We start from the raw sequence: 27,169 nt of genomic DNA on the forward strand, positions 1-27,169 counted from the left end.
ATTAAACCTAGGCAGGTGTGATCTACATTAATAGGCTCATAAAACAAATATAAACATGTTACCTTAAGACTATCCATCATCTGTCATGTAAATAACCAGGGGAATTATATCAAATTTTAATAAATAAGGAAGCAAGTTAAAACAGAAATATCAATCAAATATTTTAAATTATTCATCAATTAGTCATTTATGTATGTCTTTATTTTGGATTTTGGCAGTATCAGTCCTCAATTGTAGATAGGCATTTTAACAAAGCTCACATCTTACTCGAGATTTTCATAGTAATGCAGATGACACCAGAGATGGAAGGTGAGGCAATGCATGTCCCAAACACAGCGGTCATTCCATTATAACATATCATTAGTTTACAGCTGCCAACACAAATTAACAAATTAACATGTCCTATCAAGTGGACACTACCTCTGGCAAAATATTGTACTGTATGTTCCAGGTCAGCAGTTACCTGCAGCAGATCTTCATTGAAAAAAGAAACAGGGCTTTACTGGACACTTTAAGCTCTACTGTCAGGATACAGAAATCTATCCGCTGTTTAGGCCTTTTTGTTCACCCATCTTAATTCTGATGACCCGCAGATGTGTTATTTGTATTTTTTTAAAGAAATGATAATGTCTGACTCACAACAACTTTTGGCACCAGCTACATTTCAGACCTTTGATCCCCACATGAGCCCTGGCAGCAGCTGGTCCGATGACTTGGCTTGTAGCTGAGCTTGACCGGACCTTTGCTGTCAATGTCAAACTTCTCAACACCTGCCAGAGGAATCCCACCATGAGAGCTCTTTAGTCCTTTAACTCACTTCTCAAGGCAAACTTGTACAAGTTCAAACACTTAATGCAAGATCTGTTCTCTTTTTACCACTGATTCTGCTTTTTCTTATTCATCGCTGCTTCCTTTTTATCCACCCATCGATGTATTCATCTATATATTTACAACTACAGACAGACAGTTATTCTTCTCTCCTTCAGAGTACTCTTGATTTTCCTCTGTAGAATGTTTCTCCTTTTTATTTCATTTTAACTTTTATATTTCCTTGTCTCACCTTGTTAGGCCATATGATGCATGCGATTGATCTTCTTTTAGGGGCCCACACCTTGTAAGTGTTGTTTACGTAATCTTCCTTGTCCTTCCCCTCTTCTGCGCTAAAACAATGATAATAAGTCCTGGAACAACCAAATATGCAGATTTGTTTGATTTCAGCAAATAATTTCTGTTTGGTTTTCCTCTCAAATAATAATGAAATGTAATGTTTGAATTGTGGTTCATTACAATTACCCTATGTTTTCAAGGTAGTAAGTAATCACATAGTGAGGAAAAACATACCAGGCATCGAAATGAAAAATGCTGATGATACATTTGACGCCTTCTGAATGTGAATTGAATCGCATTGCAAGGCAGTGGTGAGCGCCACCATGTATAGTGCCACCATTGGCTTCCATCTTGTCCCTATTATATTCCATTTGATCCCTCAAAATCTGAATAACTTTATTGATTTAGTAAGGGATATTTCAGTTACAATACCAATTTGCTTGGGTATAAAAGACATTCTGAGCGAACTAATACTGTAAACTCCACGAGGACCCCTCTAAATGTCTCATTTTTACCTGCTGCAACAGGGTTTTTCATCTTGAGCCTGTGTTGGTGTGTGTGTGTGTGTATCATCATGGTGAAATGTGGTCCTGGAGGCTTTTGTAGTAGGAACTAACACAGACGCAGTTTTGAGTGTCAGTTGCTGTCAGATAGTTGTCAGTACAATAACTTCACAATAAGATACAGGCAGGAAACTTAACAGGTCCATAATTAGGATCAAAATGAATGCCAAGTTGGAAGAGGGTATAGCCCAAGCAAGGGTGCTGGATGTAGGGGGCGTGCCCTCACAGATTTTGTTAATGCCATAGCATCACAACCATACAAGTTGCAGTCAGGAAACTTCACAGGTGTGTAGTCTGGTGTGATCACATCGCAAGATGGTCTCCAGTAAAAATATTAACATTTACATTAAGAATTTAATTTTATGGTTTTTGGAGGATTGGGATGTTGTGATTTTAGCCTCTCATGGTAAAAATGCTGTAGTTTGACAACAAAAAAGTAAAGACATGTTTTAACAAAAGAAAATTAGAAAAAAAGAAGAAACTTGTGCAGTTATTCAAGTATAGATTGCTGAGTTGAACCCAACCTTGAAGTCCCTGTCCCTGTGTCCCAGCAGAGGACAGCGTCGAGCCCATAAATGACACTGAAAAGCGGAGGAGCTCAGCATAGTTATCAATCACATGAACATTTTGGTAGTAACATTTATCCATCAGTGTGGAGGATAGGTTTTAGAGAGTTACTCTGCAACAAGAAAATATTGCTACATTTTGGTGCTTGAAGGATGTTAATTTCGGTACCTGACACACATCCACATGAAAAGACTTATACTGAAATATCTATCACTGGACTTTTATGAATCAATATTGGATCATTCAAATGAAGAATTCTTTCTTAAACCCAGTCTTTGTCACGGCTGATGCAATACATTAAAAGCCTTTAGCAGTCCTATGAACACTCCTTCATAATGCAGTATATCAATGTAGTTTAGTTTAGAAGTTTATTGAGCAGGGACAAATACATTATACATTGTTTCATATAGAATATAAAATAGATGCCACACAAACAGGTTTCTAGTCAAGACTAACAACATAATAACAGTAAAGGGGAGGAGCATAATAATAGTCATTTATCATACAAATGAAACTTGTGTCACCCTATTACTTCCTTCCACTGAAATCCTGAGATCTTTGTAGCTTGCTAACATCCATAGTTTCAGTCTACATCACTGCTGCGCCCACTTTAGCTGCCTGTTCTTCTGCTGCTACCACAAAGTCTTTAGCACACCCAGTGATGCGAACAAGTTCATTAGTGCGGCTAATTAATGTATTAATTAGCAAATATGTCTGTGTCAACATGTTGTCACAGAACACATGGGTGGTATTAGCAACATTAGCTTGAAGCAAGAAGGACGTTGTAGTTTGAAAATGAGTTTTTACTTCATTAAGATGCAAATGTATGCAGCAAGTTACTTCGAAATCTAATCAGATCACCTGCTCCATGGGGAGATCTGTGGTGTACAGTAAGTATTAGGTGTTTTTTTTTTCTTGTGTAGATTTGTTCCGAACAAAAATGTGCCCACACAGTCCACTTATTCACACTGCCAGAGCATCTGACCCTCACTGCAACGCCACAGTTAGTCAAGGTCACTGCTAATGGTTCAACCTCCACAGACAATTCACCCGCTTATTAGTCCTAATTCAGACGGACTAGGGGTGGGTGATTGCGCTCCTCTGTGTGTCTGTGTGTGCGCGTGTGTCTCTGTGAATGTTGATGAGAGAGAAAGATGGAGCGGTAGAGTACATGGTTTTGTCAGTGTCAAAGTATGTTTGTGTGTGTGTGTGTGTGTGTGTGTGTGTGTGTGTGTGTGTGTGTAATTCCAGGTAAATCCGCCAAGGTCAGAACAATCCTGCCCTGCATCTGAGATGAACTGAGGAGTCCCAGGGAACTGCTCGTGTTTACATGAGGAGACTATAGATGCATAAAAAATGAACTGGGTGTCCTACGGTGCCTCTTTATGCAGAGCCGGTCAGGGATCTTGTCAGTTTGTCAATATTATGCCTCGATTTTAACAACCTTATTGATTACGATTGAATCAAGTGACCAACGGTGGTCAGATCTGATGTTTATTAAACGGCTTGCCCTCATGTCTACACGTGTTCTAATGTGCTACTGTCAAAGAATGTATGAGTTTTTTTCTTCACATAGACTATGGAGAAACACTGTGTGCCATGACAATATCATTCCACTGTGTCATACATATATGCTGTACACATAGCCTATATTCTGTCCACAAAATTTGTCATTTGCCTGAAGAAATTAAAAAAACATGCCGTGCACTGGTTAAATATTTCATCCAATTAAAAACTCTTAAATAATTCAGTGTTCCTGAGCCAAGCCATTTCCTATTTTTCATGGCACAAAGGTACAGTACAGTGTCTGAAAATGGAAATGCAGAACTTGTTAAAAACTTTGGAGGATGTCTTTGTATGCCATGAGTCATGGCTAAGCAGATACATTTACCTTAATGTATTATCTTCTTAAGTGATTACTTATTTTTTCAGTGAGTAATTGAAAGGAAAGGAATTTGCTGAATTAATATTTCATGACCAAAACTCTGACAACATTCCTGAGGGATATACTTGGCCAAGGCTGAACTAAGACTGTGATTAAATAGAAATGCTCAAACAAGCTAAAGGGACAGTTCAACCCAAAATTAAAAATATTCATCATTCCTTTTCACCTGTGGTGCTATTTATCCATCTACGTGTTAATCTATGAGCTGCTAAGTTTTGGGGATATTGGCTGTAGAGATATCTGCCATCTATTGAATATATTGGAACTAGATGGCACTCGGCTTGTGGTTCTCAAAATCCCCCCAAAATACAGTTAAAAAAATCGACAGCAACGTCCCTTTAGAGAAATCAGCTTACTCAAGATAATCCACAGACCTGGATGTGAGCAGTTTCATAAGTAGATGCTTATTTCCTTCTGCACAGTGAGGTAGCTCAAGGAAAATAGTTCCCATGTGAAACTACTCACAACAAGGTCTGTGGATTATCTTGAGTAACCGGGCCATGACGTTGGTGTTGACTTTTTTAAATGTATTTTTTGGGTTCTCCAAAAACAGGTCCATCTAGTTTGAATATTTTAATGAGAAGGCAGACATCTCTACGGTTTTATCTCGAAAACTCAGCAACTCACACCCCTACAATCATAATGAATTAATAGCACTTAATGTCCATTTGACACTATTAAGGTGAGACACTACTTTAAGTAAATATATATATATGTTCTCTTTCATGTCTTCCTGCATGATTCAAGGTAAAATATGTGTTAATACGAGTTGCATGTACCTGATTTAGTTTTATTATAAAGTTATATTTAAATGCCATCACACAAGATGCTGTTCAGTGATGGCAGTGGTCAGTGTTTATTGGCTGTGGTGGAGCATTCATGAATTTCTGGCTTGTGACATACCTGCCATCGGTTTGTAAGATTATGTAAGTACACTGTAACAACGTGCAGGAAAACTACAGGACATTTTACACAGTGCTGTGCTGTTCTTTGTCAATACAGTATAATACTGTAAATCTTGATTTCTTTGAGGGACAAAATATTACAACAAGCTGCTGTCAAATGTTATGGTATAATACAGTGGTTCCCAACCTTTTTTCCTTTAAGCCCCCCTTGCCTGTGTCCAAGACAAGCCAGGCCCCCCTAACCCCAACCCGCATACACTAAAAGAGTAAAGTGATTAAATACAAACTTTTATTTGCAAAAATAAACAACAGTTGTAGGTTTGTGCTCTTATTCTCCTTGTTTTAGAATGTATAAAGATACTTTTCTTCCTTTTTGTGTCATCAGGTGTATCACACAAACACACACACACAGTTTACATTTTTGACCAGAATAGGCCAACCTCATAGGGATGTTGGTGATAAATAGCTTAATGAATTTAAATGTAAGCCAAAAATATGTTTAAATTTGGATTATACAGAGTTTTGATTATCCAGTTGGGTGTGTTACTGGGATTTTATAAATTCAATGTGCACAAATATAATTTTGGCAACCTCACCACTGGTATAATACATTATTTCATCTTTTCCAGGTAATTCGGCTATTATTTTACAGTAATAAACTGTACATGTTGATTACAGTAGGAGCACTACAATAAGTGTTTCATACAAGCAACTGTAGCTGCCAGTATTTCACTGTCACACGTATATCCTATACAGCACAGTACTATCATATTAGTAAGGGATAATGCCCGACGAGGTGTCCATAAACAGGAGTTAAAGGACGACGCGAAGGCCTTTAACTCCTGTTTATGGACACCTCGAAGGGCATTATCCCGCTTATACCATGGTCACTTGCCAAAGAAAAGAAATTCAGACCATTAATTTACATTTTCATGCGTTTGACAATCAAAATATAAAGTTTTTCACAAGCCATAACTTAGTTTCCCTGGTAACACCTGAGGGTTTGACTAATACCTGGAACAGTCATTACTCTCCCGTAAGATTCTTATGCAACGGAGACGTTGTTCACTTCTCCAGTAAATAGGACGGACCATAGATACGACATGGCAACGGGAGATATTCTAGTCCGCTCAGCGATGAGCCAGAAAGCTAATGCTATGCTAGCAAGATTCAAAGTCAATAACCTTGCACACGGTTGACAAACAGTAAATACAATTTGACAGTATGCTAGCTAACACAATTAGCTAACTAACCAGTCATGTCATTGTCCCCAAATCAATAGCAAGATTTTCACGAACAAATGACCGGCCGTGTGTAACGTTACTGTGGCCGCAGCCTGAAGCAGAGAGTTGAACAGCGAACGGGATGTGAGATTATTCAAGTATCAGTAAATTTAGAGGGGAAGTGAACTTTCTGCAGCTTGTGTGTTACAGTCGCCACCCTGTGGTGTTCAGAGGATAAGACACTGAAGGACTGCATTCTGTGTTGGAAATATAATATTCAGATTTGATACGCCAGCTAGCACATTGATTTACAGCAGTGAACTGTCACTTTGACTGGAACTACTTAGTAAGTGTCCATATATCAGGGGTTAATGGACACCCTGCAGCCAATCAGAATCGAGTTTTCCCCCAGATCATGGTATAAATTACAGTAATTAACTGTTTTTGTTGATTACAGTACATTAACTGCAGAATAGCAGTTCCATGCTGGCAACTGTAACCTCCAGTATTTTACTGTCATTTAACAGGGAAGTCTGTTAGAGTGTACTGAAAAATCCCTATTGTTGAGTAGATAGTTGTACATGCCTCTTTGAAGTAGTTACGCCCCCCCCCTCCTGTGAAAGAAGGTTCTATTAAAAGTTGCTTCATAAACGTCATCTAATTAGAACTCTTTCAAGGACAGTGTGATGAAATCTGCATGCCTTTGGAGGAATTCATTTATTTTTATAATGAAGATTTCTTTGTTTCACAAAAGGCACGAAAGGGGTAATAAATAGAGACAACATTTCATTCAAGCACTGGTACTGTTCCAGAATTTTACCATCATGGATAATCTTTAATAAGAATATCTTTTGTGGAAAGTTTAGGAAAGGGCTGTTGTTGGGAAAAAAAGAAAACACATCAAAAGTTTTGGTCAAGTTCTCTTTTTTTGGGGCAGCAATGTAGTCACAGGTCATTGCATAGTTCTCTCAGCTCAGCTCTAAAAGACTGAACTTGCAGCTCAAACTGATGGCTGTGCGATGATGTTTATTTATTTGAAATTTCATGACCGTGACTGATGAGCAGTTAGAAAGTGATAAACACACGAGCCAGCTGAGTTCGGAGGAAAAAAGTGCAGATGTAAGAGTTTTGTCTGCAGCATAAAGCAGGAATCATTGGTGGCTCAGTGGCTAAGGGCTGTTTAGCGGCAACAGAGCTCCTGAGTGTGCATCATTGACTCACAAATAAATATCTGAGAACAGAGTGTACTGTCAGACGTTTCCACATCAATCAAATATAATACCTCCATAAAGAACTGCTTACATCAAAGAACACCTTGACACTACTGAGCAGGCAGTCCTGGGTAGACTGTGAATCTTTTCGCTATGGTGCTTAACTGACAAACAGAGGATGGAAGAGGAGGAAATCGCTTGAGGAAGAAAGAGAGGAAAGAGAACGGGGCATTGTTAGAGGCAGACGGAAATGAAGGAGAGATGAGAGAGAAAGCAAGCAAAGAGATGAAATATGCAAGGCAGTGTCTCAGTATAATTGATGATTTATGCATTTAATAAAACAATCTTGACGTTTGGATTTGTCATTTGTTAAAACCAAAGGAACAATGAACTGTTGATATGTTTTAAGTGAAAGTAGCTCTGAGATTGTTTTTACTTGTTTTCTGTGCAATCAGAGGAATATACCAAAGAGGACAAGTCAAGTATAATTAGGTCTGTAATTTCAGATATTCAGTAGTAATCAATGGGTACACTTGTACGGTGACTTTTTGCTTATAGGAAATTTTGGATCTTATCCAACTAAGTCAAAGAATAAATGTAAGCAAGTGCGTTTCTGCAAAACTACGGATGCAATTCTATATTTTGCTAGTTGACAATTCCCTACATTCAGTATTCTTTTTTTTTGCTTTGTTGTCAAAACACTGTGCTCATGCTCTGGTTTGGTTTCGGCACAAAAACAATTTGGTTAGGGTAAGGAAAACATTGCAGTTTAGAGTGTAGTTTAGACTAAGAGTACCTGTTTTCGTCACCATAAATTCGGTCTGAGGTCTCGTTAAAAACAACCGGTTTTGACTCTATAAAATATCAGTTTTTTTGTCACCATAAAAAGACTGGAATTGTCCCAAGGGTCTCCTTAAAAGTATCCAGTGGTGTAAACAAATGTTAAAATGTTGCATTCACAAATGCTGAAACGCAGACTGCGTTCATCAGTTTGGCAGCTGTGTTGCCTGTAATTCTACTACTGTCCCCTAGGCACTGTGAAAGTGATATTACATGTTTTGTACAAATGTCAAAATGATACATAGCCTATGACACCTTCGTATGAGACAGAGACACCATTTACCCTGATGCAAGATACTGTACCATCAAACTGATTTTGAAGCTATTTTAAGGTAAATGGTGAAATGTTGCTTTAGCTGCCAAAACATTATCCTGGTGACTTGGCTGCCTTCTGAAAAATGTAAAAATTCCTTTTGCTAAAAATGTCTGAAAATATCTTTGCAAGCAAAACTACATTATAACTCTGTAATGAGGAGAGAAATTAGTTTCTTCATTACAGACTCTATTATGCAATCTTGTCTCAGAGTAATCTTGTTTGGTTGGTATCTGAGGGAAAACAACAGCCAAATTACAATTTGTTGCTTTTTTATAATGGGATTCTGCTTTAAAACACCTCTGGAAAATGTACTAATGTCACGGTTTGAGAGATCCAGTGCAGGCTATAGGTGGGTATTTCCCCCTCAAGTTACTTGTAATTGATGTAAAAGTATTTGAGCACTGCTCAGAGCCTCTGCACTTCAGCTATTGTAGATGGATAAAAAAATATTCAGTGTGGCGTCAGCAATTTAGAGACCTTGGAGCTGAATAAAGGCACATATGACCATAGCGGGTGCGAGATATTGGATGTCTCTGAGAGTATGTGATGATTTTCCATCTCACAAAACAGCAAGCAAGGACCTATACATTTTTCACATCAAACTAAATAAAATGAAAATGATGATGAAAAATGCTCTCATTAAATTAGACCCCAAAAGCACTCTTAAGGCAGCAGGTCTGTATAGAATATCAATGTTTTATTATGTGGCGTTATTGATAAAGCGCACCATATGGAAACCTGTCAAAATATGACTGAAATCTACAAAAAAAAAAATCCACAAGTGTTTATAATAAAAGCACATTAAATTTACCATCTGTTTCTTGGCAGCAGCTTGGGACTAGGAAAATCTACAAAAGACACAAGGTCTGTATATCTCAATTGTCAGTAAAACTTGGCTGAGAGCTGCGAGCAGAAAGGTGGCTTCACTGGTCTGAAAAGACAGGCTGCCTTATTTCTCGAGGCTGAGCGGGTCTGAGCTGAAGGCATCGTACGGCGTGTGATTGGCGGCACAGAAAGGAAAGGGAAAAAGCGAGAGAGGGAGAGCGAGTGAGTGATGAGATAAAGCAAAACGTTCCAGTTATAAAACAGCGGGTCTTCACAGCAGCATGCATGCTGGTCCCCTGCAGCAGATGTTGACTCTGTACAACAGTTTCGGTACAGTGTGATGCTGGATTGCCGCAACATGGTTTTCCAGGTCAGCTAAGACCTTGCGAAAGCCCCTGTGCAATCACATCTTGACCCAGAAAAAGTCTGTATCTGTATCGCTGAAAGCTTCCAGTCAGTAGATGTGGGGGATTATTTCAACAAGGCAATGCCACAGGGACAAAGTCACCAGGTAATTTGTTATCAATAAGCCATAACCATCCTGCCCCGAGTGACAAATGATTCATCCCTCTGAACTCATGCCTTCAGCAGTCTGATCTGGTACTCTAGCTGCTCCAAATCAGTATGGAGCAGAAAACTCAAATCCCTGTGTAGAGGGAGCTTTCTCTCCCCTGTTGATCCTGGTTGGATGAACCAGCCCATCCTTGAGAAATTATTTTATATCGTACATTCTGCATCTCATAATATAGGTTCGGTGCCAACGGAGGAAGAAATTAGGCTTTGGTGTAACAAGGCAGAAAGGAAGGATGTGGAAACTAAATTTACTCTCATGCTTGTGGCGTGTCGCTTTTGTACCATGACCAACTTGTTTCCGAAACTGCTGTAAGCATTTTTGTTAACTTCCTGTCCGTTTTGCAGTTCACAAACCCCTCCCTCCTCTCTACCTCACCACACTTGCAAGACCCTTTTTTTTATGCAGCTCTCTGTGACACTTTTTTTTGGTCAAGTGTTTTTCATTGCTTGGCCTGTTAGGTAGTATAGACTGTCACTGGACGCGCTGGAATTGGTAGCCTTCCCTGTTACTCAATTGCCGGAGTAGATAACAGAACAGAAGGATCCTAGTCTCTGCCCTCTTCATGGAGTTCTCTGTCTTAATTGGATAAAGTGGGCAGGGATACCACTAACGGTGCTTTTTTCTCTTTTACTACTTGAGCAGGGCTTTGGGCTTCATTATTATAGTCTGTTTTACCTGTAACAGAAGTACATAGATCAGCTTTGGAGAAGAACTGCAGGTCTTGGATTAAGAGCAGCAGACTTTAAGATGATCACTGCCTACAGCATCTTTGGACCATCCAACCTGACCAATGGGACCGCCCCAGGGAGGGGATCCAGGATGCAAGTCATGCTAAGGTTGCTCCTGGCTACCATACGCTTGAAGCGAGATGAAATGGACAAATAGGACTCAGGCTGGTCAAACAACAGGAAATCAGAGACTGTTGTGTCTACGTCTTTACAGAGACCTATTTCCACCACAACATCCAGAATCAAGCTGTCGCATTCAACAGGTGGACCGTGACCCAAGGCGACAGAGGCGGCACCTGTGTGTATCAATGATGCTTGGTGCTCACTTAGTCAAAGTTGATGGATAGTGTTTCTCTGATGTTGATTTTTTTACAGTTAGATGCCAAACACATCATCACCCTCTTCTTGCTGCTGTTTCCACCTGTTCACCCTGATGTATATAAATAAACTGAATACATGTTCTATGTTTGGCTGGCATCAAGGAGCCATGTCAGCCATGTCAGCAACCTGATTTTCTCATACATATCTCTGGCTCTCTGGAACAGTAGAAAACCAGACAGTTATATGTTTTTCAAAACCGTAACTCAACATTATGCAACCCATATTCCTCCTGCTGCCTCTTCATCTTCGCTACCTCAGATCTACTTTATGTTCTGTTCTGCTTTTACAGTAACTACCGCAGCTACCCTCTCCCTCGTGTTCTCGCAGCCTTCCATCGTTCCTTCTTATCGACCTGTTTATTCAATCCTCCAGTGTCCTGATGTCCTGCTTTCCCTCCGCATCTCACTTCATTCTGCTTTTTCTCTTCTGTCCTACCTTAGATCTATTAGCCTCCTGGGTGCATCATTCCTCTGCAGGTTGCTTTGGCCCATCTGGCCTGTGTGCCCACTCTCCTTAACTTATGTTTGCCTGGCTGAAGTGAAAAAATGTCTCAAGGCACTTAATTTAGCAGAACTTGTCCAGCGAACATATTACTGGTACCTTTGACTTGTGCTCACACGCATTCCGCAAGTCATGAGAACGTAATGAGACTAAAGATTTATATTACAGTTTTTTTGAGTTCATGTGTCTGGGAGTAAGAAACCCATTGGTCAGTCATCAACAAAAACACCACTCATCCATAACAGCAGCTTGTCATGTTGTTTTTTTTTATTCCAAGCGCTGTGTGCTAGCAAATCAAACGTACTTCTTGATGAACTGTATTTCCGCATCACATATTCTGAAAGTGTAGCTACGATTTTCACAGCCTACCTGTCTGCTTCACAGTGTCCCTGCTGTCAAGTACACACTGCAGCTTGTGGCAAAGCAACACCCCGATAAACTGAAATGCTGTGCTGACCTGTCAGCCGTAAACACCAAGCTCCTCATCTAAACAGAAGCAATTTTACCACTTACAGTCATGAATAAAAGCTGAACAATAGAGTAGAACTTAACAAAATGGATGACAGTGCACTCCTGCTCTGTTTTGCAATGCTGCATTGAGTGCATCCGTGGTTACTACATAGTGTCAGATGACACAAATTAACTTTAGTTGAGATTTTTTGTTTTTTCATGTTATTTTTCATGTGCCAAAATGTCTCATTAGCATTCTAATTCTGCAGCTGTTAGCTCTCCTAAGGTGTAATCATAATATTTGCCAGATTTCCTTTTTCCTTGTGTAATTATAAGCTTTGGAACTCCAAGGCTTACATCCTGTAACGCTGGCTGAGCAATCAACATTCGATAGAAACAAAAAAAAAAGCTGTTTGTTAAACTATGCAAGGGCAACTAATAAACTGCAACTGTGTGTGCAGGCAATTACAATTAATTTACAATGCATTGCAGAGCACAAGTCAACTGTCATTTGATTTTCAACAAGAATTCAAGTTTATAGTCATGCGTTACACTCCAATTTGTAGAGTAGCCGTATTCAGGCAGAGTCATGCTTTTCTTTGAAATTACAGTACTTTTCTGTTTTGTAGCAGCTTCACCATCTTAGATCAATTTGTTAGCATGCTCACGTTTGCACACACAAAGTAAAGCCGAGGCTCACAAATTAAAGGAATGAACAGTTTGAAATTTTGACCAGATGATGGCACTAGGTAGCCAAAACATCAACAAAGCTATTCAACTTATCTTGAGGGGGACATGAATGAGCGTACCGAATTTCACGGAATTTTGGTTAAATCCTGCATTCAAGAGTTGTGATGTTTCAGTCTGGATGGTTGGTGGTGGGCCAACAAATTGACAGACTGACATCGCCATCTGTGAAGACATGTCCCCTGCATGCCTACAGACAATACACTAGGGCTGTCCCGAACACTGTTTTTCGAGCTTCTGTAAGAAGAGAATTACCAATTACCTACGGATATTCGAAGGTGCTTCCACAAGTTTTTCTCAACTTCTGGTCATTTTTTACTCATAAGAATTAGGGACAGGAGGGAAAAAAGTTGAGCAGCTGACAGCTCGCAGAGCAGAAAAGCTCCCTGTGGAGGATTATGTGCACATGTTTTGACATTACTTGAACTCAACAGGGAGACTCAATTTCTCTTTGCCAGTGTTTTGCCTCTTTTTCGGTGCAGCAGATGCAACATCTACTTACGCTTAGTGATGGAATGTAACTAAACACATTTACTCAAATTCTGCACTCCTCTACAATTTTGAGAAACTTATACTTTTCTTGAGTATCTCCAATTTTCTGGTACATTATGCTTCTACTCCAAATATTGTACTTTTTACTCACTACAGTCATTTAATATCTTTGGTTACTAGTTACTTTTCAGATAACATGCTACATCAGAGCTAAATGAGTGTGTGTTTAAATTAACAATCAGATATAAAAAAAGATTCTAATAATCAGGAAAATGTCGAATATCAGATCTGATAATAAGCCAGGCTGATAATTAATCAAATCATAGTATACAATGTATGCACACATGTAAATATATGTATAATTTATTTTTACTTAATATCAGTCAGACAATGTCTTTGCTTTTACTCAAGTATGACTTTTGGGTGACATGTCTCGTTTGCTATGAAGTCATATTTTTGTTTTACCTAGTTCTTTCAGTTCTGTTTCACATTTTATTTTGGAGTATAACTCTGCGCTTGTTTCAGATCCCCTTACTGCCCTTCTGAGTTTCCTGCTGCTTTGACTGTCAACCCCTCCCCGAAGTGTTTCACCTGTCTCATTGTCCCCACCTTCCTTGTGTATTTAGTTTTCATGCTCCCTTGTCTTTCCTACAAGTTCGTCTTAGCCCTTTTCTTGCAGGTGCTCCAGCATTCTCCTAGTGATAGCTTCCGATTGTTTTTGACTCTGTGCCTGATCCCCTTTTTGTATACGTTGATTTTCTGTGTACATAATATTCTTCAGGAAAGTTGCTGTTTTTTTGGAAAAACCTGAACTGTCTTGAGTCATGCACTAGTGTTACGTATAGTATGTCACATTTTGTCATTGGGTACTTTATGCAACAACACACAAAATACAAGAAACGATCTTAGTTGCCTCCAAAAGCCATGCATTATGCCCTACTGTTTCAACAGGTAATAACAATATTTGATGAGTGACCATTGATCAAGTTCGTTCAAGACTGACTCCTCTCACCAGCAACACTGTTGTTGGCTGAAATCTGGCAGAGAGCACTGACCCGTTACAAAAAACTCTCACCAGCAGGGACACAGCAAAATGAGAGAAAAATCTAATCGCAAGTGAGAGTGGATGGTGTGGGTGTATTGGTACTATACTGTGTGTCTCTCTTGTGTGCATATTGTATGCACTGCTGGTGTTTTATTGTATTTTTGTGCGTTCATGTGTAGATCGGATACACACACACATTACACGAACTGGCCGACACTAGCTTAGCTCATCTCCATGTTGAATCATGCTTGGTGTGAATCAGTGCAGGGCAACCATATGTCTCACTGACTCTTCCTCTGCTCTTAAACACTAAGCTGTATCCCTGACAGATGGTCCAGCTGCACTTAACATGACCACTTTATTTTATCATGTACGGTGTAAAGTGTGAAGAAGCTTTTGATCTTAAGGAATCATGTTAATGAGTGAAGACGATTCCAGCCCTCTTGGTGAAATTTAGTATTTCAAATCATTCTACATTTAATTAAACACAACAACAGGAATTACTTTCTTTGTACATCATTTTAGTGCTTTAAGGTTTCTCTTATTGGCATGTCAGTTTGACAATTTGCTCTGACTGAGTCAAATTTGATCCAGAAACGAAAAGAATTCTGCCTTTAAGAGTCACCTAATCTATTCTGAGCATGCACAAATGGATAAAAAATTACTTCTATCTTCCTGCATTGCACCAGCGTGATATGGACTGAACAGAACTGTGTTACAGGCTGGATACACTGTATGCATGTGAAGCGCTGCTGTGTGGCATTAGCTCTCACTTTTCATTTTGGCGTCCGTGTTAACAGGTAAAGGTAAATCACGTCATCATAGTTTGTGAACACACGTGAGTGGGCAGCAGCCGCTCAGCAACACGGCCGCCATGCAGTACACAGGCATCCATTGTGTCCAGCCTGCAAGGCTTAGACATCATACTAAAATAGGAGTTCACCGAACCCTTTTGTTCCCTCCAGCCTTGTACGATGAATTGGAAACATTTTCAATAGTAATTTGTGACTTTGACAGCTTGTTTCAAATAAAAGAAGTGTCTACTTTAAATCATATTTTGAAGGATGCTCTGAGTGCTTAAAGATCAAAGACAAATCTGACCTCAAAAATGCTGGAAAACTTAGAAGTACAGTAAGAAACTGTAGCCACTAACGGAAATCAATTCGATCTAACAGACAGTTATGACTAAAAACAAATACAGTCTGAAGGAGTAGGCAGAATTTGTTTTTCTTTTGACAACTCAGAGGTTACATTTTCAGATTTCAGATTTGTTTATTTGCTACCAGTGTTTGTGGTTGCCTAAACCTCATTGCTGCAGATTGTTATATCTTACTATGTGGTAGCCAAAGAACGGCAAAACGCCACTCACTGCCAAAAACACATCTGTGTGTTCTGTGTATTGATTCTGAGTCCACTGACTCAGTAGTCTCATCTATGTAAAGCCCTCTCCAAAATTCAGCATGACTACGGATGTAAATAGTGAATAATCTTGACATTGATTCCTGGATATTGTGATCCTCTGAATTCTTTTTAAGGTGTAATCTTGTACTGTCTACTAGATTATATGGTATATTTTTCCTACCTCCAGGATAGATGCCTCTTATCCCATTTGTTCTGAGGAGTCAGGCCTCGTTTCCTGCGGCCCATTGTCACCTCCGCCTCAGAAACATCTGGCAGGGAACATCTGGGCGTTTTCATTAGACCCAGTGTGGCTTGGTCTGAAGGATAGAGGAGAGGTAAGTGTGACTAATTGAGGTATATTAACTGAACCTATGTTAGTGTAACACCATAAATGAAGCTTTATCACTTTGGTTTTATGACAGCTGGAAGAAAAAGAAACTTAACATACAACCCTACAGTTCAACATCGGTTTGCAGATGACTGTTTCAGTAGCTGTAGCTCCTACTGTATGCATTCATATGCATACATATGTGAATGTACAGAGAGTTATGACTGGCCATAAATCATACATGCTCTACCCTCGATACCCCCTTTCACATACACACCCTTTCTCTTAAACTACTGTACAGGCCATAAATTACGCTTTCCACACACTCTCACCACTGTGATCTCTTGAAACCCTTCACACACAGTATCACGCTGTCTGCCCTCCTCTGTGGTGTATGTGAGATAAAGCAGTGGTGTGTGTGATAAAGAATAAAAACTGTCGAGTGAAGAGAATTGTGGGGTGAGTGTGTTTGTGATTCTTACAGCATGTAGAGGAGGCTGGTCATCTAACTTTTTATTATAATTTGAATCCCACTGTAGCCTTAAAGGTGCAATGTATAAGAATTATAGTTATACTATAATATAGTAAACGATAAAGAAATTAAATAAAATGCGAACGCAAAGAATCAACAGTGTCTACGTTGTGTCAGAGACATCTATGTATTGTTTTGAAACCATATCTACTGAAGTCAGCATGCTAACAAGCTAGCCCCAGGCCTGAAAACCTCTTTCTGTCAGCTCCTCTACCAGCAGTATTAACACAGACACTCCCTCTGTATTCTGGATAGTCGCACGGCTAACAAGCTAACAGTAGCCACAGATCATCGCTACATTAACAAATACAGTTACCAACAGTTAGCGGTTATTCTGGTAATGTTTTGCCTGTATTTGCTTGTCAAATCAAAAAGGGGCAGCTTACCACCAGAGTGACTGCTCACTTTTGCTAAATGTAGTTGGCATTAGTAAGCTCAGTTAACTAAGCAGCTATTGGTTGTAATTAGTGGACTCTGCCCAGACTGGGAGCTCAGAGCACCGGGGGAGTGTTGGTGTTGTTAACATCACTATTGTAAGGAGGTAAAAACTAGCTCATATCAGGGCTAGCTTGTAGCATGCTAATTTGACTAGATATTTCTGCAACACAATCCATAGTTGTCTTTAAGGTTATAAAACCTTGTGGAAATGAAATATAATATAATATAATGTAATATAATATATTATTACACGGCTCTTCTTAATGCTGTAGAATGCTCCATTCACTTGAATGGGCCTTCCCAACGTTCGGCTGTGTGAAGTTTTCTTTTGTGTTGGCAAGTAACCGTGTAATAAGCGGCTTCGCGTCGGGGTCCGGTTCGTCCTGTCAGGACTTATTTTCACAATAGTGACTGCTGTTCTATACATTATCCATTACATATAATACAATATGATAAAAACTAAACTGACAACACAATATCTTGGAGAGATCCAATGAATGTGACAATCAACTCTGTTCTCCCCTACCACATGTGTGAGAAATGATGTGTACAGTATGTGAGAAAGAACAATACAAGGTGTACAAATCAATACACTGTTATTCTGTCGTACAGTACTATCATAAATCACATAGTATACAGCACTGTCTTCCCGGAGGAAAATTTTGCTGCTCACAATAGTCTTTTCTTTGTCTCATCACAAATAAATGATTTGCTTATGTGGAGAAGACTGAATTTTGACCTGTTTCTCCTAACCTCATCCTTGAGGAGCAAAAGAATAAATCAGTCTCAGACAAATTATCCTGCCTGACACAGCCTTCAAATAATGCTCTTGTTTAGAAGGCATTTCAGATGTATTTGTAGAAAAATCAATATAAAACATCAAGTTTATATGTAGATCTTGAGGTGAGACGACTCCGAGAAAAAATCGAATACCCAGAGTTGACTGTTTCATATTTAATCATGGAGACACATTTCTAATATTGTGCAGGCTTGTTTACAAGCCAATCAAGTTTAATTTGGGATCTTTCTGTTATCTCAAGCGTTGATTATGTCAGACAAATAAAATCAGCACAGTGATAGAAAGCAAGGCTGTTTTGCAGTGTGAGAAAATGGTCAAAATGTCATATCGAAGTTAATGATACTGTAAAAAGTCAGGCGGAAACATGATGGGCGGTGCCTGATCAGGCTTGTAAGAGTTGACCAATCAGAGCGGACCGGGCCTTTTGGGAGGGGGCGTTAAAGAAACTAAAACCGAGCTTTCAGACTGAGTGTGAATAGAGGTACTGCAGTTATGGACAATATGAGAAACATAATGTGTTTTTTGAACATCATAGCATCTAAACATCTTTTAGGGGATGCTCAAAATAAAAGCATGAACCTGAAAATTAGCATAACATGGAAACTTTAAACTTTAAATGAGCTCAGTTTTACCTAACAGAAATAGACTGGACGAAGAATATATTTTTAATTTTTCCTTTCCTCTGGGATTTTATTGTGTGTGTGTGAGTGTGGGTTTGTATGCAAGCAAATCTTCTGTGCAATCCAACAGAAACAAGCTGAAATTAATATTACTACTCTAAGGTTTAATAGATGTTGCATCAGAATGATTTTGATTCAACACAGTGGCAGTTTCTACAGCCACAATTTCTGTTTTTGATGGTTGTTATACATAATATTGTTCTATATTGTGGGGGGATACCTTGTATTTTCTCATTTTCTCTGTATTCACGAAGTTTACACACACAAACACATGCACACACACACCCACAAACACACACTGTGTGTCTTTATCCTTCCAGACTACCAACCCTCTCATATAATCCTCTGATTTCAACAGCCACACGGCAACATACCAAACACTCCGGTCTCCTTCAGCCCTCCGAACTTTTGCATGGCTTTGATGGCCTTGGTCAGGGCCTCCTTGGTCTGAAGCTGACCAGTCACTGGGTCAGGGGGTGGGAGGTAGCCAAACTTACTCAGCCAGTCCTGAAAGGGAAATAGTAGACATAGAGTTTATGAGTCATCCCCGGCATTTCAACCCCTCAAAGTATCCCAAAGCTGCTGAGAAGTTCTGACACCTGTTCGTGTTTACTGTCTGTGGATGCTGTGAGTCTTTGCATAAGGTGTGTCAGGTGGACCATGGCCCCCCCGACAGGCAACACTGCCTCTGAATTGTAGAAGAGTAGAAGTATAAAGCAGTAGAAAATTGAAATACTCGAGTAAAGAATAAGTACTTCCAAATAGCACTTAAATCCAGTACCTAAGTAAATATACCTAGTTACTTTTCAGCTTGGACTCTGGTATTGTGCCTGTTGGCTCACTGCACTTAAACAGAACAAAGCCATCATTTTTACATTATTAGTAATTCTTTATTTTGTAGGACATGGTAAACATCTAATATTGTGTATAAATTAAACTATGCTTTCAAATAACACACATACACATAGACATTACAGTATCAGTCAGAAATCACCAAAAACTGCAGAGACAAACAAAAAGAACCCGACTGAATTATGCGATAGCATGCTATTATAAAAATACATTTGTGATTAAGTGGAGATGATAAAAAAAAAAGATTTGTTTATAAGAATTCAGATTTTTTTTCAACTTGGTAAGAAAAACATGTTTGGTGGGAAATTGACTAAGAAACTTCACAGGACTTTTTCACACCTATTATTTTAACATGTCTCTGTAGGAAAAGCACAGATGTTATGAAAGGCCCTACTCATCAGTTTGATGATTGGTTTCTCAAATGTGTGAATGTTGCTGAAGAGTCTTTCCTTTGGTTCATATCACAGTTTGGGACATTTTATTTGCATTAAAGTTGTGTCATCCATCCACTCTCCGTCTGTCTTTCTTTCTGTCTTTCTCTCTTCCTGTCTGCCCTTTTGTTGTCTCTAGTTCTCTCTGTCCACCATCTCAGGAGCCGGTCTGACAAGCTGGTTTTTAATGGGTCTCTGATCAGCACTCATCAGAGGTGGCTGACACAGATCGATAGCAAGGCAACTGTTCTCTATTTACAACATGGGGAAAATTCCATTAACTACATAATTGCCTTGAGTTCTTAAAAATCTATTGCTGTGGACTGATATTTGCCCGCTCATCCATGCAGGAGATGGACAAAGTTAGCAGAATGAAGTTTGCAGATGACCCAAAAAGTCATCCAGGATGATGGAAAAAAGAAAAAAATACTCTTACTTGATAATACAGGAGGCAAAGGGCAAATTAAGATAGGCTACACAAAAATCAGTAGATTGATGAGAGAGATCAGAGATGAGTGCGCAGGGTAACCATGACTGAGATATAGAGAGTGAGCAAGTGGTAAAAATATTGGTTGGAATTCCACTTCATTGTAATATAGTAGATCTTAGAGATTTTCACGGAGAATTTAAACAACGTCAATAATTTTGATGAGCCCAAGGGCCGACCGCATACGCCTCACGGTCACTCAGAATAATCTGTGGGGCCGTTCCCGGCCGACTTGGAAAAGTCTGGATCGTCCCGATTGCCACTCCACCCCTGCATTGCACCTTTAAACTCACTAGCTGCTTTTTAAAAGAAAATTCCAAGTAGACCACCAATCACGGACAAAAGTTTACCAAAATCACGTCAGTGTGTGAACATCGTGTAAACAAGTGTGCCACTTGGGACCCGGTCTCAAGATTTCTTATTCAATGTTAACACAATGTATGAATCAGATTGATGTATGTATAATTTTTCTAATGTCACGAATCAACTACACCTTGTGTTTACATTTTATTTTAATGTCCTGATATATGTCAGGGTGACAGTCCTCTTTTTATTTACAAATAAAACTTAAGTTACTGTTGATGTAATGAAGTGTTTTTAGTTGCTGCACTTATGCCAGATGGCAGGAACTTGGCTTAGATATAAGAGGTGGATAAGTAGAGGTTTATGATAAAGGCAAGACATATCCGAGGAGTTAGAAGGTTAGAAAGCTTAGTAAAAAAGGGAAATAAATGATAGGAAAAATGTATTAGTTGAAGCACAACTGGAAAGATAAAATTAAGCAGCTGGTTTATTAGTCTGATACAGTTGAGATGAAGTATACTGTATGTACAGTTCTCTAGGTCAAAGGCATCGGGGTTGAGGTGCAGGTTATGCTGAGCAGGTGGTTCTCGCGAACCACTTTCAGGTTCAAAAGCTACCCAGTCCACTTTTCAGTTATAAGATGACATGTCAGCACAACAAACTTTTTCTTCCATGTCAGTCGCAGCTCAGGGTCAGCTACAGGATAACACCCCTGCAGCTGTTATAGTTTCTTTGCCAACACTTAAAACCAGTCCCTTCAGCAGCATCATTTCACATCACCAATGCACAAATGCACTTTACTTTACTGCATGTGGTCCAGAGAAGAAAAAAACATCAGCTAAGGTATACAAATCCAGAAAAAAAACTGAATCTGTGCTTCACACAAATACCAAAATAAAAAAAGATATATTATATCTACAATCACACTAGGCGTTATGCCTTAGTGGACCTCTTGACGACAACTGAGGAATTTCCACTGAGGAATTTTTTACTCCACAGTTGTAAAGCAGCAAAAGGCCAGGCTATATGTGTTCATCTTTCAAATGTAAAGGCAGTACAAGATAGTTAAATTAAGGAACAGAAATTAGAACATTTATAGACTAGGAAAATGGGAAAATAACCAGTAAGTAGAAATGAAATGAAATAAAATGAAGCACATAAATGATGAGAAAAGAGTACAGTTTCAGTGCAGTAGCGCCATTAAATTAAAGATCATTGCCACGATTGAATTTTGCAAAAACCTCCAATGTGCCTTTTATCGCTACAGAAGGAGATTTGCATTTTGCATTTTTGACTGAGACCATATTCCACCCATGCAATGAGCCCATCACAAGATGGAATAAAGATCACTGAAACTTTTCTCATAAAAAGACAATACAGTCGAGATAGCAGTTAGAAATTAAAGTGACCTGCTTCTGAGTATAATTAGACTGGTTGTTATCCATAATACAGTACAACTGTAAGGCAGTCTGTGTTAAATATGTAGTGTATATACTGGTACATACAGAGACATGTGCAGACAAACGAGCCTGTAACAACCAACAGCATGTGTAAACCACTGTGAGTCACTGCTGATGCTCAGATGCCTTGAATCAATTGTTCACTAGTAAAATGCAAAGCACCAAAGGCCACATTTGATTAGACTAGATTCTAAAAGGGTACAAAGAAAAGGTAGTTGAAGAAAGGGCAAACATCTCTCGCTTTCCTGCAGACAAAGTAAATGTATGTAAGAACCGAAGCCACCCGTACAAGTGTATTCTCTCTAAATCTGTGATTAAATCCAGCACCAGTGGGATGACGCAGATGGCTGAGACTCCTGTCTTCTTTAATCATGTATTATTAAGACAGGCAGACAGAAAGCGATGGCGCACAATGATGCCTAACACTCCAAGTATTCCCATATTCTTGTACCTCAAATGGCAGGAATATACTGAGTAAACACACTCTACCAAAGCCTGCTGCCACTTCAATGAGCTATCTTTTCCTGAAGACTTGAAACTTACTGTAATTGTCCTTGACACATTATCATTCTGTCCAAGAAATGTAGGCTATAAAAAGCCCATTCTTACATCTTACTTGTATTAAATTTTGCTACACTGAGAATAAATAGCTAATAAAAGAAAAGATTATTTTGTGACAGTAACATTAAATATTATTTACTTATTTAATACATATAGTTTGGTCCAAACGCCCTGCAATCCTTTCCTGACGCTTAACCGTGGAACTTTCTTGTTGAATTGAAGAGTAATAGTCTACAGCCATGCTAGCAGCTCTGTGAGTGAGCTGCTAGTGTGCTAGTGTGACCACAGAACATTTAAGCTAGCTGGACATCATTTGTAGTCTTTGTGGTGTGTTCAAGTGAAGCTTGGTTGATGTTGGTTTGGTGAGCTTGGGCCATTAGTTTAGAATGTTAGCCTGCTAACATTTGGTTATTATCACCAAACACAAAGTACAGTTGAGACTGTTGGGAATGTTGTTCATTGAGCAGGTATCTAGTCATAAGTCAAAGAAATAAACAAAGTTAAACTTAACCTGCTGCTGAAAGAATTGGAAAAGTCAGGAGAGAACCCATTGAAATAAATCTCATATAACCATTTATATACTGCCCAAGTTATGCCCAATGACAACATTCAGTGCCAATGCAGGAATCTGTGTGGCCTTAATTTACCAAGGCAGGAACTCAAGAGGAGGTGCAGAGGTGGAGACAAGGAAGGCTGGCATTGAATGTTAAAAACTTTGCCACTGAACATAATCTAGAGTTTCGCAGAATCATCCAGAATCAATGGAAAGTCTCATGATAGGGTTGTCTATTAGAAACTAGCATGTCATTGTGGTGTGTGTTTGTGGACACAGAGCAAGGTCATTGTTCTACGCTGTCAAGAGTCCCAAACCCGGCAATCTATCTAACTGTCAGGACTGCCGATTGTCCAGAAAGGTGACTGTACAGCGACCGTGACTGGCTGCGAGTGTCAGCAGGCATGAGTGAGCGAGAGCCAAAAAAGCATAAAGTCAGAACTTAACCCCACAAAACACTTACACGCTCACAATTGAGACATAATAGAGAAGAAAGGTGTGAGAAGACGAGGGAGAAAACAGAAGATTGAGCAAAGACACTGAGGGAGACAGAGGGAGACCTCTGATGAAAAAGGGCTTCTTGAGTCTTAAGATCTGCTCGTCCTCAAGGGAGCCTTCTGTTGTACAGCCTTGTAAACATCAAACCAAACCACTGACTATGATTTCACACACCACAAGAGATGGGGAGTGTGTAAATGTGCGTCACGCATGAGCTGCATGAATAATGTCGACCAAAGATAAAAAAAAAAAGAGGAGGAAAAATCTCCTCCTAAAATTGAAATGTGGTCTTTCAAAACAAGGTTGGACAGAAGGTCAGGGTGTGACAAGTAGTTACATCTACCAGTGTGTGTGTGTGTTTAAAACCAACCTTTATGGAAACTTTAATAAATAAAATGGGAGTGTTGTGCGTGTTGTCTATGTACAGACTGGTTTTATCAGTTCCTTTGAGCACTTCACTACTTTTTCCCCATTGAAGTGGCATGAGTTCAAGCCAAGAGCTTTTTAACAGCCACTATTCAAGCCAAGGAAGGAGCATCTGTACTACAAAAATATACAGATTTAAGGGTTAATTTTGAAAATGTAACATCACTGAATCTTAAATAAAATTCAACCACTGTGGAATTCACCAGGGAGAAATAACTGAAAATTGAGAACAGAGCTGAGACCCATAAGAAGGTGATTCCACAGTCCACTGTGGAGTTTTTAAAAAAACAAAACTAATTTGGATCCATCGAGGAGAGATAAATGATGAAAGTGCTGGCAGAATAATGGGTATCGATCAGTAAAGTTAAAGCCTTACCAGTTCTTGTGCATGCACCAATGAAGACTGGCTTCTTTAGGAGGAACTTAAAGAGTCTTGGGCGGCAGGGAGGGACCAATCATCTTAACAGGCTGTTTTAATCAAGTGATGGATGGATTGCTTGACACAAGCAGATATATGGAGTCATCACATAAAAGCATAGCTTGACAGCCTAGCTGAGGACTTGGACGTGAGCGATATCTTGAGATCAACAAATGAGGAAAAATGTACTACTTCCATACACTTATGAATCCTACCAATAGCTCACTTTCTAGCAGTAGGGATGGTATTACCAATCAGTCTGTCGGTCCAACTTTTTGGTCCGCACTGACACATTGCAACAGCTGTCGCATGCATTGTGATGAAATGATGACCAGGCACAAATGTTCCCCTGAGAATAAATCCTGTTGCCTTTTCTAAATAGATTGCCGCAACATTTAGCCACATGATTAAGGGTTCAGTCATTTTCTACTCACCCTCATTCAGATGGATATACAGTAAAGTTTTCGTTGTCAACAAAACATTTCTGAAGCTTCACAGCAAAGCAATGCTGCTGCAACTGAAGTAGCTGGGGACTTGTTTTAAAAACTTGAATACAAAACAAAACATCTTTGATTTTTTTTTTATGGCAGTGACTGAATTGCCTCCATACGATCAAGTAAGCCAATAAGCCAATATGTTGCAGCAATATATAATGGTCCTGATGATTGGTTGTCTTGAGTTATGCCCAGACACGGGGCTCACCGTGTATAATAAAATATTTTGTTACAGAAGAGAAAAAAAAAGTTTAGGAACAGGTATCAAAGTCATGCTATTGTTATTGGTACTGGTAATAAAATTCTTTAATGACACCCAACCCTAGGTTCCATACAGCTTGCCCTGTGTAATCAAACTCTCCAGAATACCCTAGATCCCAAATTTATACAAACCCTCAAAACAGGTATGAACTTGTGTACCCACTTCAGATGGGCTTCAGGCTAAACGCTTTTAGCTTATGAGCTACAGTGAAGAATTCAGCTCACATAAGGTCTCTGGATACTTGGATTACATCGAACACTTTATGGAGCAATTTGACATATTTTTTGGTTGTTTTGTTACATTTCTAGAACCCAAAGTCCCATCTGCTTCAGTTGTTAAGAAGAATGCTGCAATATTGTTTTGCTCTGAAATTCCAAAAGTGTTTTGTGAAATACAAAACTACACTAGACTTTCCAACAGCATGGTAGTGAGTAGATAATGACTGCATTTTCATTTTTGGGTGAATTTATCCTTAAACACCGCACTCAGGATTAATTGCTATACCTCTGGTGCCCTTTCTCTCTCTCTCTCTCTCTCTCTCTCTCTCTCTCTCTGTCCTAACACCCCTCACTGACTGTGTTGCTCCTTCACACCCTGACATGAGGTCAGTCAGTGAACATGATTGGAATCAGTCTCTTACAAAAAACAGAGAAATGGGGTAAAAAGAGAAGGGTAACAGAGTGGAAAAAGCAGCAACTGAAGAGAAAAGAACAGCGAGTTAGCAAGTGTGTTTAAAGGACAGAAACATGAGGATAATCTCGGCTGGGCGTCTTTATCGCTCAGAAGGTCAAGAAGTCAAATGAACAAAGAGTATAGAGAAGATGTTTGACAAGAAAAGAGAGTGTCTGACAGACAACGGAGGGATACATTTGACTGGGAATGATGTAAAGATAGCAGACACAGGGACATATGGGCACTCATCTTGTAGTGGAGAGGAACACTACCTGCACAGCAAGGGAGTGTGCATTAATCGGTTGAATTAACATAATAATAACAGTAATAGACCTGTGTTCCAAACAACGCATGTGAGCTCCACAATTTGGGATTTTTTAAAATGTTTATTTGCCGAATTTAGCAGAATACATTTAAATAATTTGCTTGAAACCCACTCTACATTCATAGTGCGGTGTGTGCTGAAAGTGCAGTTGTCTGACATATTGCTGCTTTTTGTGGGATTTGGTATCTGCCTCTTAATGAGACACTTTGATCTCCCCCCCAGTTGTTTTAATTTAGAAATGAGGCAGTCTGGAGGAACTTCTGCAACGGCAGGGTAGAGATGAAAGAATGTGGAATACATAAATACACACAATTTATTGCATTAAACAACAATGATTACAGATGCTGCAATAGTAAAGATTAGTAAACAGTCAATCATTTCTGTTTCCTGTTCTCACTATATCTGTATCTTTATGTCTCCGCATATGAGTCACTCATTTATCTTGCCCAGATGTGTTTTTTCCAAAATTCCATCTGCATTAGTCATTATATTTGGTCCGTTATTTGCCAATATTTGCAGCACATCAAACAACTTAGTTTTCAGATTATTAGACAGTTGTGCAATGATACACAGAATTCAAAAGGATTAGTAAAAGCAGTGTATGTAAACAGCTAGAGTGCTAAAAAAAAAAATGCAGCAGAGGATTCATGATAAAGATGGTGGTTTTATAACATCATTATATTTCCCATCACGCTGCTCTCCTGCTTCAGTAAAGATGGCACAATTTCAATTATACACTGCTTTTCACAGGCTGGGTATAAAATACCGTGCTTCAATATCGCCCAGATTTCCCACGTACTGTTTCCATACAAAGCTCCAACAATTCAGT

General features: G+C 39.2%; 1 protein-coding gene across 1 annotated transcript in view; it reads right to left on the reverse strand.

The window, feature by feature from the left end:
* LOC115592161 (matrix metalloproteinase-17-like) overlaps positions 1-27,169 on the reverse strand; it is a 96,341-nt gene that overhangs the window by 29,398 nt on the left and 39,774 nt on the right. The window contains exons 2-3 of the mRNA XM_030434701.1: positions 18,973-19,105; positions 16,003-16,138 (exon numbers count right to left, since the gene is read on the reverse strand). Of these exons, the coding sequence (XP_030290561.1) occupies positions 16,003-16,138; positions 18,973-19,105 (269 nt within the window). The remainder of the gene's footprint in view (positions 1-16,002; positions 16,139-18,972; positions 19,106-27,169) is intronic.

The sequence above is a fragment of the Sparus aurata genome, chromosome 12 (genome assembly GCF_900880675.1).
Source record: "Sparus aurata chromosome 12, fSpaAur1.1, whole genome shotgun sequence".
NCBI lineage: Eukaryota > Metazoa > Chordata > Actinopteri > Spariformes > Sparidae > Sparus > Sparus aurata.